The following is a 17,190-nucleotide window of genomic DNA, read 5'->3' on the forward strand; positions in this document are numbered from 1 at the left end:
ATTAGCACAACTTGACAGCTCAACATTTGCCAGACTCAGTCACTGAGAGGCTGCCTATCAGAGGAAAAATGATTCTGGAGCCCTGAAACAACATGCTGCTGATAAGGCACACAGAATGCATCACAGTAGTAGGAACCTCTTGTTTAGCTATGCTCTTTCTTTCTTTGGAAGGAGATACTGAGTTCAATGTATGAGATGATTATATAACAGAAAACTGACGAAATGGTCTCAAAGGACTGAGAGAGGTTTTGCCTGCTCCGTAACATTTCATTTTTCATGGGATGTACAGCCTTGTTTAGAGATCCCAGTTACAGGCACTATTGTGTAGCATGTACAAGGATACTGTTCTTATACACCACTAGTGGTTGCCTTTGCAGTAGTCCACAGACCCTAGGGATCCAAAGAGCAAGTTTAAAGAAAAAAAATAAAAAATAAGTAGTCTGTGGAAATCAAAGACTTACAGTACTGCATATGGCATTTTAAAATAACACATAGATCATCAGACTTATGTTTATTAAATGTATAACTATACTTTCTGGAAAGGTACTGTTTCCTCCTTTCCTATCTGCATTAGTTTTGGCACTTTCAAACTCTGTCTTTGTAACAGATACATGTTAAAACAGAGTTCATCCACTGGGACTGGGAAAAAAAAAAAGGTTGCTAAATTTCAGGTCCAAGCCATATCATCGATTTGATGAAAAACAATGACAGGCCTTTTTTATTCCATATTAGGAAGTTATTCTTTCCCCAGATTTGCTAATTAAGCCTGCATTATTAGCTAGCCATATGCCAGCTAAAAGATGTTACCAATTAACAGCTTTTTAAAAATGTGTATTCATTAGAAAAAAGACAATTATGTTTTAGTAATCTTTCCAACTCCTATTGAAGAACTTGGACAAATCAAAAAAGGGAACAACATAAACTAGAATAAACCAAATGAATGAAAGTGTTTTCTTTAGCCTTCGTTCTGTAGAAGCACACAATAAACACTCAAGCCCTTTTCAAAAATCTCTCCTATGTAAAATTTACATGTAAAATTACCCATCACCTTGAAATATTTTTAAGATCACTGGAAAAATTACATAGCCTTGTTGTTTGTTCCTGTGTACTTTCAGTAACACACATTCCCTTTACAGACATCTGGTTTTCATCTTTCCATTTCAGTGGCACCAGGCTTGATAGTCACCATAACAGTAACATCCTCCATAACACAGGCTTCCCTCTATTGTCCTGATACGTGTAGGTGTGCTTATCTGCATAAAGTTCATTTCCCATCCTGCTTTTGCCCTTAATGCATGAAGGTAAAAGGCTAATTTTGCTCACATTGAATAAAAGGAAACAGTGGTTTGCCTCTAGGACAACTGAGCACTTTGTAACATCTGGACCACTGGTGACACAGAAGCATAATTTGTATACACAACATATATACGTACACACACAGGCACATGTGAGCACACACACACACACATACATCTATAAATATATATAATATGTACATACATACCCTGGATCAGCAGGAGCTCTGCAACATTAGTGGTCCCCAAGCATTATAAGCTCAGGTTTAATACAGCTGGTCTCCAGATCTCTACAGTGATCTAGAGAGACTCTGTTTTTTACTTTTTATAACTGTGGGTGGATGATTTTTCAGAATATTTTCCTATCATGCTTATTATACTAATAACATGGGTTTTAAATCTATTTTCAAAGCATAATTGACCACAGTGAAGACACTTCCTTATAAATTCCAGTGCTAAAAAGTATTAGTTAGCATTCCAAATGTTTAAAATGAATTCCTGTTTTATTTCTAATTTTAAGCATCTTAAATATTGTTTGTAACATTCTCACTCAAAGTGTTTCATGCTGAATGCAAAAACTTTTCTCAAGTGTTGAATTAGAAACTATGGTAACATTATCTTTGCAGTTGCACTCATGTTTCACAAAAGAGTTTTGTAGTGTGCAACCTTTGGAGGCAGAGAAGGCAACTAGTATCTGTTCTTGTTAGTAGCCAGCATATTGCATTTCAAATGTTAAAAGATGCAGTAACTCCCTTGTAAAGACAAATATAGATTCTCTGAACTCCACATCAACCTCTCCCCTGGTTTTCGCAAGGCTTTGTTTAGCTACAACAAAAGGATTCTGCTGTCACAGAAGAAAATAAATACCATGTGAGAGGATGTCTATGTCTGCCCACAGTATGTTAACAAGTAAAGAGGCAACAGGTAATGAAACATGAAAATCTGGTGGAACCTCCCTGTGCATCTGACTTAACTGACCCCTTAGTTTTTTATAATTCTCCTCCCTCTTCCATCCTTTGAGGTATCTTTTTGTTATCTTGGATTTTGCAGGTAGCAGATTTTTTTTCAGTTTTGGCATTTCAGGTCTACCTTTATCATTACATGTTCCTGCAGATCAAAATAGGAATCAAAGCTTCATCAAAGTGTATGATGGTACCCAGGATGCAGTATTTGTTTGAAATCCATTATTGAAACTTTCTGCAACTTTAAAGTGACTTTGTGTCCTATGGGTAACTGCTGGACACATCACATACCCCGGCATGCATTAAAAATCGGCTCAAATGCTTTTGCATTGCAAGGAAAAAAAACATATGTTACTGTCAGCACTGTAACTGAACAGTATCTTGATTAAATTTAAAAAAACTCTCCAAATATTCTGCAGCTGGCAGAGAGGATATCCAGTTCCCTGTGTGTGTCAGAAGTGTGATTAGATATCTCTGCCTTTCATTGCAAAGTGAAATGCTGCCGTCATATCCTGCACTGCAGGTGACTGGGGCTGCTTTTGGAGGCCCAGGGTGGTGGACTCCCAGGCAGCTTCCTGTCCTTCATCAATGAAGTCACAGGCGTCTCGAGAGCCACTGCTAACCATATCCTGTTGTAATGATTCAGGACTGTTGTCATATGATTCCCTTTTGTCATATGATTCCCGCAGGTAAGCCTTATGGATTTTTCCCAGACGACTACAAAGAGAAGCTGCATTATAAGTCATCTCCCACTGGCTTCCTTAATTTGCAAGCATCAACACAACACAATTTCTTTTCCTGATCAAAACCATCTGCATGTTTTACACCAAAAACTGTGTCAGTACTTTAGAGAGGACGTTTCCTTCAGTCAGAGGAAAGACAACAAATACCAGCTCCCTCCTAGACCCCAGTGTCTGAATGTAATAGCACAAAACAGAGCACCACAAGGTCACAGCTCTGCATGCAAAAACTGCACAGTCTCCATTTGGTCTTCTTTCCTGCTGTTCTTGTGTCTCCCTAAGAGTAATTGTGCATGCAGGTCTCCATCTACAGCTTGACCTGATGTCTGGTTACAAGTTCATATTAGATATAGCACCTTCCATACTTTATGGTCATGAAGCTCCTTGACTCTTAGCCAAGAGAGGTAACTCCTATATCTGTATTTTGGGCCATCCATAGGGATGCAGAACTGCAGGATTAACGCAACAAAGTGAAAACCAGGACTGGACAGTAGCACTCACTGGTAGGCTTACAGCAAGTTTTCGGTAACCTAGAGTCCATCAGTTCTGGTGCCTTCTCTGAGTGATAGATTAATATACTGAAACCTAGATTAATTAGAAAAATTATTATGGACTTCTAACAGGCCACAGTTTCACTCATATCACTGATACCCTTCTCAAAAGGTACATGAAGACAGTAGGGGTCTGGTAGCAGCTGGACCCAGCACTGCTGGACCCAGCAACTCTGGTTTGGCTCACCACAAGCTGGGCTATCTGCAAGGGAAGCACAATAATTAGCAGAGCTCCCCACAGGCTTCTGTCACGCTTTTGATGCAGAACTGTCCCCTCCAGGCACAAATGAATCAAGGAAACCACTGCTGAGAAACTTGCTATTTTCCCATGTTAGCTCTAAGATTCCCTAAATCCATGTCACATCTGGAAGAAAATGACACTTGGATTGCAGAGGCTATACATGATTCTGAGAGTACCATGTTGTTAATCCTTCTCCAACAAAGAACAGAAAAAAGGATGTTAATTGCAGACTACTCCTCAAGTTTTTGGATCTGATCAACTGCTAAAGAGAAGTTCTCACGAATAAAATAAAGGAAAGATCCTCAATGTCCTATGGATGCTGAATAACCTTCAGGGAGGCAGTTCTCCTGCAATTAATGACATGCTGTGCAAGTGAAACTGCCTGGGCAATGCAAAATAGAGCTAATGAGAAGCTATCATGTTTAACTGGAATTGCCTCCATGCAAGACATAGATTTGGGGCTCTGTTGAGCTTCTGGTCATTTCTGCTGGGCTTTCTTTCAATGTAGCTAAACAGTTGGTGTTTACTTGATTAGTAATAACATTCACTTTCCAAGATTTTTAATTTTTACAATCTGCTTAACAAAATTACTCCACATACACTTTTTTTTAGTGTTTTTTTTTGTTGTTGTTTGTTTGGGGGGTTTTTTGGTGGTTTTTTTTTTTAGTTTCCCACTGTTTTATTTCAATGCCAATGTTTCTTAAGGGATATTCTGAGGGTAGGGTTCACTAACTGGCTAGCAAGAATGATGCCACTTACACCAAAAGGAGAGAAATACAGCTCTGAAATCTAGCAGACACATGTAGACATACATACATAACCACACCATTCCAAATGTAATCAAAGCACAAATTATATTTGTCAGGTTTTATGTTTTATGCACCATATAATTGCAAATCTTCCTTCTAATTCAGTATACTTTGTTAAATCTTTAACTTTCTCACTGAAAAGTCATACTAGGAAACTGGTTAACTTCAGTGGGAAAGAATAAACATTTCTTGACATCTACACACTAAAAGACAATTATCCACTGCATATATACATGCACTCAAATTGATGATCCCAAACTCATTTCTGAGAGTGAGAGTGTCATCATCAGACCAAAACAAATAAATGAGCCACAACATATATAATATATATTATATAAAATATATATGATTCAGATAATATATAGGATCACATTTACCAACAGTGCCAGTAAAAGACTGTTGGGTGTGTTTTGAATAAGGATGCCTTGAACTACTCCACAGCACATCTGCTACAGTTTACACCATATAATGTTTTCTAGGTAATAAGTCAGAGGAATAAATCATTCCTAGCATCCACTTGCATTCCTCTGGAAGATAAAATACCATTCAAATCATCCATGAAAACTGAACAATTGTATAACTTTTCTGTTGGGATTGCACTGTATGTGTAATAATTACTAACTACTTTCTACCCCTACCATTCCATGACAACTGTCACAGTTGCCCCCTTCCTCTCCCCAAAATCAAACCATTAACAATTCAGCATTTAGACAGACCAGCATTGGGATACACAGTCTTTCATCCAGCTTTGAACCTAGGCCTGAATGTATATTATACCTTAGGAATGTATATTATACCTTAGGACTTTTGCCTTTAAATTATTCTATCTGCATAAGAAGTCGATGGATGTAGCGCTGCTTCTAATGAAGGAGTTTTGAAATCAGTTTTAGACAGTTTGAAGACAAAATATTAATTTCTTCAACTTATGAAAACCATCTCCCCAGTACTTTGCTATGCTGTATGTACAAGAGGTCAAAATCACAAAATGCATCAAACTCTTTATAATACTTGCTGATTTTCGTTACAGAAATATCTGTGTGAAATCTGCTAATAGGTAACAGAGGGATTTCTTTTTAGAAACCACGACACATGTATTTTGCATCAATTGAAAGCACTGTTTTGGGAAGCTTGTTGAGGTATCTGAATGATGTAGAACTCGGGAGATGGGTTTGCTTTCTGACCCAGTCTCTTGCTCTGGATTCACACCTCTTGGGCACCATCAGACATGCAAGTGAGTTTCTCAACTGCACACATACTTTAGACTGGAAGGGCTTGAAAAAAACCCTCAAGAGTTGCCAAGTCAGGCACATTTGCACATTGGTTCCTTGTCATGAGAAGCAGCACTGCGTGCAGGGAGACCAAAAATCCAGATTTCTCACCATGGTCCAAGGCATGCAGACTTCATGGAAACATGTATTCTCACTGCACTGGCAAATGCTCCTGTCTGGCAAATGCAGGAATGTCCACAATTGGCATCACAATAAACAGAATACACAAGCTTCAAAAGCACTGGAAGGATGATTTGACATAGGAAACTCAAAGATCCAAAAAACAGACTTCCGAAACACACAAGCATATGTTTTTTGCTACCTTCATTTTTTCCCCCTATATCTATCAATATGGACATTTCAAGTAGGGCCATTATATTGACCTGCACCTCATTCCTATGAAAAGCTGAAAGCTTTGACGAAAATGCTCCATCCTGCAGGAGATGCAGATTTGTGTTTGCCAAAGGTGCCATGAACTCTGCTGATCAGACTTGTCATGAATTCTTATTTCCTTACCAGGTGAAGAGAAAGTGAACACGGTTGTAGAACAGAAGAGGAGGGTGACTGAGATAATCTGAATAAGCTCAAGCTAGGGAAAGGTGTTCAGGAATTTCAACCATAACTTCTGTTCATTGCATTAAGAATGGTATTCCCAAGGAGAAAAAAAAGTTTGCTTTTTGTCTCTGCAGTGTATGGAGTTTTGTATTTATTTTTTATTAAGAGATGTTATGGATAGACTTGTTTTCATACACACACATTGGTGTATGATCAATAATCCATTCTGAGAGTAAAGTGACTATTTTAGGAGGCAACAGCAAAGGCAATTTCCCTAAGTTTCTAGACTCAGCTTATTCCTGGGATCAATTTTACTTCACTGTTTGAAAGAAATATAGCACCACTTCAAAAGCTTTGCAAAATCAAACTAGTTGGTCATTCTTTAGAAAGTAAATTATTGTTAACATTCAAGGTTTCTCATCACATTTGCTTCCATTTATGCATCTGCAATGTTAATTTTTGAAGATGTTACCATAAAACCATTCTGCATTCACTGATTATTTTTATCATGATTACAAAGCATCAGACTAGCTAATTTTACTGAGTTTCTTGAGTTTCTTAAAGACCTCTAAGATACAGCTGTAGTATAATGAAGTTATGTGAAATATTTGCAGAGTATACTTTAAAGTTTTTTCTTATGACCTTTTTTTTGTATGACCTGTAAAATATTTAAAGTGAAAATACATCTACCCCTTCTCACACATGCATTTATATGAAGTTGTTTCTTTCTGTCTGTAGATATTTAATATGATTTCAGAAATACTTCTGTCTGGTGATATTCAAAAGATTCAGGACAACTGGAAGTCAGATCACAGCATTCGTTCAAGAGACCTTAGAATAATAACTACTTATATAGTAAAATTTCACATTTTAGCTATGTTTATCTTTCATCAAAGAGCATTTTTAATATACTGAAAATAAAAAGTAAAGATAAGCAATGTAGTAACAGACTATTAAACTTCATCTTAAAATAAACTGTGGGCTGGAGAAAACATTTCTAGCCAATACAGTTTGCAATTAGAAATCATGAGCAGCTAAAGGGAAAGTTGCATTTTTCATTTATTCGACTTTGTGCTACCTTGATGTACAGAGCGTTTGATTCTTGGCAACTGTCAACATACCAGGATTTAACTGAGCACTAGGAGCACAGACAATTAGTTCTCAAAATGATTAAACACCACTAAATTTAATTACACTGACAGGCATACTCAATTCTCAATTTTCTGAGGTCACCTATTCTTCTGTCAACAATACGCCTACATACCGAAGAACAATAGCAAGGATGAGATGCTGCTGCCACAGAAACAATATTTTAACACAGTTTGAAAATGTACTGCAACAGAATGTGTTAGAGTTATAATATCTATCTTTGTTAAATAAAATAGAAAATAAGGTTAAAGGTATTAAAGTATAAATGGGGTATCCCAGAGAATACAGAGCTGTCAGAACTAATGAGCATCTGGAAGGGATGGTTATCAATGTCCATGTGTTTTTAATAATATTTTATAACTTAAGGAACAGCTTCTATTTCTGGAATGATATGATCCTCTCTTGCCCTCTAATTAACTTAGCTCTCAGATGAAAGACAAACATATAGCTATCCTAAACACATTTATTTCTCAGACTACAAAAAAAAAGATCAATGAATGAATGACTGAACAGACGCATGTTTGAATGTAGTACACATGCAGCAAAACATTTATTTCTTTGAGATTACAAGGCACTTCTGAAATGCCTTATTGTACTTTCAGTGAAGATAATGCCTAACCTTAGCTTGATATGAGATGAAGGAAATAGTGAAAAACAACGGAACAAAAATGCTCAAAATGAGAAACATGAAATCTAGAAATCAGACATGCAACCATTAAATCCAAAGCTTTAAGACTATTTTTTTATTTACTTACATGTTATAGGACAAAAATCAACCAAACTTCAAAGGAGCCTGCCCCTCAGAGCCAAAAAATTACATCTACAGTTGCTGTCAACTGGAAAGTGAGCATCTCTAGCTGTGTCTCCCTGAAATAATCCCAAACTGCCTGTTGTTCCAGGCTGTGCTCAGAACTGTCTCCTCCAAAGAGCTGTGCTTACAGATCTCCTCTCCCCCACACTTCTGTAACGTCGCCTACTTGCCTACTGCTGAGGTGTCTGCACTACTGCTGTCCTGCAGGAGTGGGAGGTCAAGTCAGCATATGCAGGAAACAGAAGGCAAAAGAAAAAAACCCCAGAAACCCAAATCCAGATGCTATGCTTTTCGGGGCTGCACAATTTCCTCAAACTAGCTTTTATTAGCAATAGCTACTGTGCATCTGGTGAGCAGTCCCAAATCACAGCTATGAAAACAGAAATAATTTTAATTCCTTTTACACACAGTCACAAAAGCACATACAAAATAAGCTACCTAAACTTACTGCTAGGTTTGGGGTTTTTTTAATTCTACATCTATTGGAGAAATGAAAAGGGTCAGACAAAAAGCTCTGACAGTAATAGGCACCCTCCAACAGAAAGACAGCAATCAATTACAAACCATTTGCAGAAATTGTAGAGCTGTCACAGACTCCTTTACAGCTGTAGTCCAAGTCAGACTGCCTCTGATTGCCAGGCTGTTTTCCCCCCTTGTACCTACAAAACTAGGACAGCCTCAGGTAATTTTTAGAATGACACTAGCAGACCCACATGTCAACCCAAGAAGTGAACTGCAATACAGCATGGGCAGTTATTTCAGCAAATCATGCAAAAGCATAATAACTGCTGGATGTTGACAGATTTGACGCTGGATAGAGAATAGGGAATAGACTGTTTTCCGCTCTTTTTTTGACCTTTAATTGCAGCATGTAATTCAAAGCATTGAAGCAAATTTAGCGCATTCAGAGCAACAACTAGTGTACATAAATTGTTCTCTGTGTATTTAAGTCCTCCTCAACTCTCTCTCATTTTCTGGCATCTGGTGTATTTGACACAGACGATCAGGATTGGCTTTGTTCTTCTGCTAAAGAAAAGCTGATGCCCCAGAATCTACTCCCCTCCAACAGGATAGGTCAGCCATATATTTCCACACAGTGCATGGGGGGCAGTTTATTCTTGTGTGGTTGCAAAGGCTTTTGGGAAGCATAAGCAATGTGTTATACAGGATATAGATCATCTCTGTGGGAATCCCCTTGTGCAGCAGGAGATGGGCTGAAGACCCACAATCACTAGGCTTCTCCTTATTTTCTAGAGAAATGGCATAAAGTCACCTATGTTGGACTGAAGTAGGTTACAAAGTAATTCAAAAAGTAAGAGACAAATAGCTCCTCTCAGTATGTATGGTTAAAGGCACAATATATGTTCCCTGTTCCAGTCTTAGGAGTTTTTACATTCTGCCTCATCTCCACCAATTTTTCATACAACCAGTATGTTGTATGAGACAGTAATATATTCCGGAACGATAAAACCTCTAACTCCATTCCTGTTATGCAAGACTGTAACACAAGTGTTATCACAAATTTGCTTGGAGATACAATCAACTCATCAAAAGAATTTAAAAAAAAAACATTTCTGTTGTCAGAATGGCAGTGCCTGGTAAAATCACATCCACGAAAAATTGCTCTTCCTAGTCCAGTGCATTTGAAGGTGGACACTAACTTGGTGGTTTCCTGCCTCAACCTCCAAAGTCCTGACAGAGAGAAGGTTTGAGCATCCATTACTCCAGTTGAAGTCAAACAGTAACTGCAGACACACAAAGGTTCTCCAAATTAAAGTGTGGGAATCACTTGCTCTCAAACACTGCACCTCTTCAAGTCTGCAGTCCAGTTTAAAATTACTGACATTAAATGAGTATTGCTGTGGTCAATACAATCTTAACAGCAAGCCCTGGAATTATCAGCAAAAAGAAAACACAAACCCAACTGAATCAATTAGAAAGCTGTAACAGCTTTAGTGTTCTCTGCAGAAACAGGGTTCAAGGAACACAGAAAGATAAATCTGATAATTTTCTACCTGTTTGCCATTTTCCCCTGTCAAACTGCTCTTGGAGATGCAGCAGCTGTGCTGTATCTTGCTGACTTGTCAGGGTGACCTCAAGATAATAAACCACTAAGTACAGTTAATACACATACAAAATTTTCCAAATTAGTGGAAAGAATTAACTCTAATTCTTTCCAACAAAATGCAGAGCATTAACACTACAACACTATCTTTTTCTTCATAAGGATTGTTATGTCTAACATGTTCTTACCCTGAAAGGTGGATCAGTCTTCTCCCTGTGTGGCACTTGGTCCAGAGTGCCATCAGTACTGCTCCTTTTCAAACTGGATGTGACATCAGGCACATTACTAAAATCTGCATTCGAAAGAAAACAAATAAATAAGTTAGAGGGTTACAGGACAGGAACAGGACAAGTATTTGCTCTTACCTGCAAATATTTTCAGTGTCTAGCAGAATTACAATAGGGGAAGAGAATCACAGAATCAATAAGGTTGGAAAAGACCTCTGAGACCATCAAATCCAACCTATGACCTAACACTACCATGTCAACTAGACCATGGCAATAAATGCCACACCCAGAAGGAACACAAATTTGCAGAAGAGGTCAAAGCAAGGAGCAACTACGATTGGAAACTGCTTTCCAAACAGCAGCTGGACAACTGAGACTGCCTGAAGCAATGTGTGTATCTGATCTACCAAAGTAAACCTAACAGCTAAAAGATACTTTGAAGGAGCACTATCTATAATCAGCACAGTCTGTGCTGAGAGAACCAGTGAAGATAATTAAATGCACTCCTTGGATGAGCACACAGTTCTCCTTGGATGAGCACACCATTGTTTGAGACAACACAACTTAGTCCTGAATCCCTTAAAGCTTTAAGAAGAAAAGATAATTCTGCCCTGGAACAAAGACCACAATTCATAATACTTCCTCTTACCAATAGTTTAGCAACTTTACTAAGTTTAGAGTCCATCTACATAGAAGCTGGCACAATGTAAAAGCCAGAGGCAGCACTGCCCGGCTCTACTTACTGACAAACTGTACCTTTCAACTACATTTATGTGTAAACTCAGAATCTATCCAACAATGGTGAAAATTCATTTTCAAAAGAAAAATTATGTTCTTTCTCTTTATGTTTCCTCAATATTGGCTGCTTAAAAGCTGAAGAGATGTTTACATGGTAATTCTAATTAAAATTCTTAGAAGTGGAAATTGTTTTCTGCAGTACTCTCAATCCATGTAGTTGAAAATAATAAAGGAGCCACCAAAAAAAAAAAAAAAAAAAAAAAAAAAAGAGGATTTTAAGCAGCCTAAGGTGATAAAATAGCAATAAAATAAAGGGGTTTTAGAATTTGCTGTTTTGTTTCCTGGCCTTTAAGCCTCTAGAGTATAATTCACACATTACCACATTTTCAAACTCTTTCTCAACAGCTACAAATGCTGGAGATTTATTTTTAAGTGAAAGTTGAGATTCTCACTTAATTACTGACACCAGCAACTGGGATGGTAATTAAAACAAATACCACCCATCTTGCAGTAAAATCATGACAGTTAGCAATAAAGAAATTGTGAAGGACAGCAATCTATCTGCCTGGGTGTTGCTGTTGTCCTGCCCATGCAGAGCAGGACCAGCTCCTCTCGGTAAGAATTGACCAACATGGACTGAAGAAGGGAGGGAAATGGAAATTTCAGGCCCAAAAGAGCAGCTTACAGCCCATGAAGAGACTTTCTGGGAAGAAAAACCATGGTAGACAGACTCCAAATGAAAGTCAGGGAAAGACATGCAAATAACTCAGCATGATGTCATCCTGATACTTTGTTTTTCCATATGTTAATAAGGTGCCCAGGTCAAGCTCAATATCAAGACTGACACTTTCCACACAGATGCCAAAGACTTGACTACTCTCTCATTTCCCTGTCTTTGCAGAACCAATGGGTCATGGCTTTTCTTCCCTCAAACTCTTTTTTTGAGGGAATTCTTTTATCTTTTCCTCCTGGAGTCATGTGTGGCTCCTGATATTTCAGAGCCTATATAACATGCAATACCCCAAGAGTTACCACTTTTGCAGAAAAAACGCATTTTACACAACCCCACCAAACAACCATCCATTGTCTTTAAAACCTTAACATAGAGTCTGCCTTGTCTGTTTATTTTATTATGCTTTTACTTCTCTTCCTTCACCAAGCCTGAATAATTTTCTCCTTCCCTCTGGACTTTTAAAGTAATTTTGAGTCTCTCTTCCGTATATGAGTACACATGAATGCCTACTGACCTCCACCACTGTCATTCCTAGGTATACAAAAGGTAAGCCAACCCCTAAAACTTAAAGTGACTTTTAAGTAACATTTTCTTCAGGGTAAGATGATGCAAAGGATATTTTTTCCTATTGTTTCCCAGTTGTGCTCTTTTTACTTGGCTTCTGGGTTTTAATGCCCTTCTCTCCCATACCTCCAAGCAACATGCACCTGAGATAGATTTTACTGTAGCATAAAGGATCTAGAGTTTGATCTCAGGTAGCTAGCTAATAAGAAAAAAACCCTATGTCCTTTCCCCGATTTTACGAAGTGACCATTAAACACATTTGTCCTTTACAAAGCAGTAAAACTAACATACACGAGCAATCAGGAGAAAGCATAAATGTGGGAAGAGTAAAATAGGGTAAAATGATCATCAGACAACATAAACAGAAGAAATCAGGCTAACACACTGAAAGTAGGCAAACAGAATGCTTTGTCCAGATGACCTGTCTTTTCCTCCCTTCACCCTCACCTTTGTTTTTGCTTTGTAATCTACAGGACTGGTAGATGTAGGTCTATATAGTCTTGCCCATTTTTATAGCATTTGCTGTTAGCAGAATGAGTTACTGATAATGGGGAACCAACAGTAAATGTTATTTAAAATGGTAAAAGCTAAAAAAGTTACACGGAAAGGATCCAAAGTGAAAAAAGACATCCTGCTGCACATTGTATGCAGAACTAAGAGGGGGAGGGAAGGAAGGAAGGAAGGATGTATGGCTTGTTCAGTTTAGCATCCATATCCTGTCTCTTCTTCCTTCTTTTGCAGTGGAAGGAGACTTCATTTGGATCTGCTCCTACAAACCACTCCCAAAGAGCACAGAAGCATCATCATAGCTGCATAACTAAAAAAAAAAAAAAAAATATCAAGAGGGAAATACTAAAATATTAGTATTACCTTAGAGAATGAGTAATTTCAAATGCAAAGCCTAGGGACATAATCACAGCAACAAGTTTAATATTTAAATTCTTTCTACTTCTAGAACTAAGTGGAAGGGAGTAAGAAAGCCAACCCCTACAAAATGTATTGTCTTTAACATTCAAATTTGGATTTAACTCTACAATGGAATTTGTATTATCAAAGATGTTCACCAATAGTAATATGAAACTGTTATCTTAGAGGCTGGGTAACCAGTATTCTTTCAGGTAAAACTGGCAACAAAACTGTGCAGAATATCCACAGAATTAAGAAAAATGTTATCATGCAAGCACAAATTTGTTCCACTATATAACATTCTGGATCTTTGCTGGGAATGAGCACACAAAAGTATGCAAGGAGATACATATTCCTAAAAATCATCCAAATTCAAGGTCAAATAAGCACTTCCTGGCTTTTTTTTTAAATTATTATTATTATTATTATTATTTAAAAAAGCACCACAGACTATCTTTGATGTCACAACAGCAAATGCTATAAAAATGAGCAAAATCACGTCTGTCTACTTATAGAAACCATGGACTACTTTGCTGGAAACACTGCTTGCGAAGCTTTCCAGTATAGCAAATGGTGAGTATATTGTGACTAAATCTGCCCATGCAGCTCCATTACAGTAGTACATTTGATTTATTCTACTGACATGCTTGTGATAAACCTGTCTGGAAGAAATATGGGACTGATAATGATGAGTTAAACAAAACATGGTTTAAATTTTTTAACATTTTTTTTTTCTCTGCTGCAGTACACCTCTATGTCCCGTTTACACACACACACACATTCATGTTTGGTGAATTAAAATGTCTACCACTTCCATCTGGAATACAGGAACCTCTTAGGCAGATTCTTTCTTCTGGTCTAGCAAATAGGAGTGTCTCCAGATGCTAAAATACCAAGTCAGTGTGGTGGTTTGACTCTGGCTGGACACCAGGTGCTCACCAAAGCTGCTCTATTACCCCCTTCTTCATCTGGGTAGGGGAAAGAAATATAATGAAAGGCTCCTGGGTTGAGATAAGGACAGGGAGAGATCACTCAGCAGTCATGGGCAAAACAGATCTGACTTGGGAAAATTACTTTAATGTATTAATCAAATTGGAGTAGGGTAATGAGAAATAAAACCAGTCCTTAAATACACCTTCTCCCCATCCCTCCCTTCTTCCCAGGCTTAACTTTACTACCAGTTTTCTGTCCCTCCCCATCCTGAGCAGCATGGGGACGGGGAATGGGGGTTGTGGTCAGTTCATCATACATTGTCATTTCTGCCACTTCTTTATCCTCTTAGGAAGGACTCCACACTCTTCCCATGCTCCAATGTTGGGTCATCCCATGGGAAATGGTCCTCCATGAACTTCTCCAGCATGACCCCTTCCCATGAGCTGCAGTTCTTCACAAACTGCTCCAGCATGGGTCCCTCCCATAGCGCGCAGTCCTTCAGGAACAAACTGCTCCAGGGTGGGTCCCCCATGAGGTCACAAGTGCTGCCAGCAAACCTGCTCCAGTGTGGGCTTTCCGTGGGGTCACAGCCTCCTTCAGGCATCTACCTGCTCTGGCATGGAGTCCTCCCCACAGGCTGCAGGTGGATCTCTGCTCCACCCTGGACCTCCATGGGTTGCAGGGGAACAACCTGCCTCACTATGGGCTGCAGGGTCTGCTTCGACACCTGGAGCACTTTCTTCCCTTCTTTCTTCACTGACCTTGCTGTCTGCAGAGTTGTTTCTCTCGCACATTCTCACTCCTCTGTCCAACCACAATCATGCAAGGTTTTTTCCCCTTCTTAAATATGTTAACCCAGAGGAGCTACTGTTGTTGATAGGCTCAGCCTTGGCCAGTGTTGTCCCATACTGGAGCCAGCTGGCATTGGCTCCATTAGACACAGGGGAAGCTTCTAGAAGTTTCTCAGAGAAGCCATCTCTGTAGTCCCCTGCTACCAGAAACCTGCCACACAAACATAAACCAATCCACTTGTTCAAAACAAGAAGAGTAGCAACAACCTCAGACAAACGCTAGAATACCCAGAAAAGCAGAGGGGGAAAAAGCCATTATGTGAAAAGCTTAACTATATTGCATGAAGTGCATACTAAACTTTTTTCTTGGTTTCTAGCAATGAACCACGAGGTACTAAGAATCTGCTCAGCACCTTTAGCTACCAAGAGTATCACCAAAGAATGCTATTACTCCTGTAATGCTGTGTCTTGCTGGCAGGCAGATAAGTTACTCACAATCATTCAAGACAAGTTATAATGTAACAACTAAAAACTGAAAGAAAGAATACTTCCTAAATCATGCTACTCGCTGCTCATCACTCAACTAAAAGTAGGCACAGAGCACACAGATGGGACAGTCGGTTAGAAATATCCAAGAGCTCTGTACGCCTAAGGGAATGTCTCTTTCCATGTTGATGCAGCGATACACGTACAAGTGGTGAATATGGAAGTTTTTCATGTGTTTGTGAGCAGTAAGGTACAATGGAAATGCATCCTCTAGCAGATGTGTGAGACAATAATAATCTGTGCTGCAATCCCAGCCAAGAAACCAAAGGAAATCAAGCAGAAAACATCAACATGAACCATCCGGCAATTCACTTACCATAAAGAAGCCATCAACAAATGCAAATGTCACTTATCTCTCTTTTCTGTTTAACTAATGAAGAAGCCTTAAATACTTTCTAGTTAGCAATGTTCTTACTAGTTTAGCTGCTCACTGCAAAGGCAGATTCATCATGAGGAGAGAGTAGGAACCAAGGATCCTGTTTCTTTTATAATTTTTTTCATAATGCATCAGAATTTGCTCTGTTTCAGACTTCTCTCACCGATTTAAAAAATGACAAATAACCATCACAAGCATGTCAAGTGTTATCAAATGTCAAGCACTGAGTAGATAGTGTAACCACTCCTTTTATCAAACTATGGCAAGATGGTGTGTTTCCACTTGCCACTCTAATGACAGTGATAACTTGAATCAAATATTCCTTCTACCTCTTACAGGAGAAGACAACACAGAAAAATTAAATGTACTCAGTCCAAGAGAAACTAAGATCACTGCAGGGCATCATTTTCACAGAATCACAGAATATGCTGGGTTGGAAGGGATCCAGAAGGATAATTGAGTCCAACTCCTGGCCCTGCACAGGACCATCCCCAAGAGTCACACCATGTGCCTAAGAGTATCATCCAAACGCTTCTTGAACTCTGTCAGGCTTGGTGCTGTGACCACCTCCCTGGGGAGCCTGTTCCAGCACCCAACCACCCTCTGGGTGAAGAACCTTTTTCTAATATCCAACGTAAACCTCCCCTGACACAGCTTCAGGTCATTCCCTTGGGTGCTGCAGTTCTGTGCATGACTTGATAACTATCCTCAGTGGTAGGAGAGAGAGGGAGAGATAGATGAAGTCACATGTTTTGTTAGATTCAAGTGAGGAAACTGCACGTAGGTGTGTCTCAGCTAAAGTAAGATGATTGATTAACAGCTAGTAGTGGTGAGTCTTTCCTGGTATCCCTGACTTCACCTGCTCCACTTAATCACATAATCAAACATTCACTACAACAAACAGATTCAGACTCCAAGGGTCACGGTAAA

At 38.8% G+C, this 17,190-nt stretch overlaps 1 protein-coding gene across 10 annotated transcripts in view; it reads right to left on the reverse strand.

The window, feature by feature from the left end:
- TIAM2 (T cell lymphoma invasion and metastasis 2) overlaps positions 1-17,190 on the reverse strand; it is a 188,006-nt gene that overhangs the window by 21,211 nt on the left and 149,605 nt on the right. For 9 of the 10 annotated variants that reach the window (XM_027631056.1, XM_027631065.1, XM_027631097.1 and 6 more), the window contains one exon: positions 10,635-10,738. In XM_027631056.1, the coding sequence (XP_027486857.1) occupies positions 10,635-10,738 (104 nt within the window). Of the gene's footprint in view, positions 1-8,325; positions 8,467-10,634; positions 10,739-17,190 lie in introns of those variants that run through there. The other variant, XM_027631106.1, reaches the window with a different exon arrangement.

Source organism: Corapipo altera, unplaced genomic scaffold (assembly GCF_003945725.1).
Source record: "Corapipo altera isolate COAL_440 unplaced genomic scaffold, ASM394572v1 2b, whole genome shotgun sequence".
In the NCBI taxonomy this organism is placed as follows: domain Eukaryota; kingdom Metazoa; phylum Chordata; class Aves; order Passeriformes; family Pipridae; genus Corapipo; species Corapipo altera.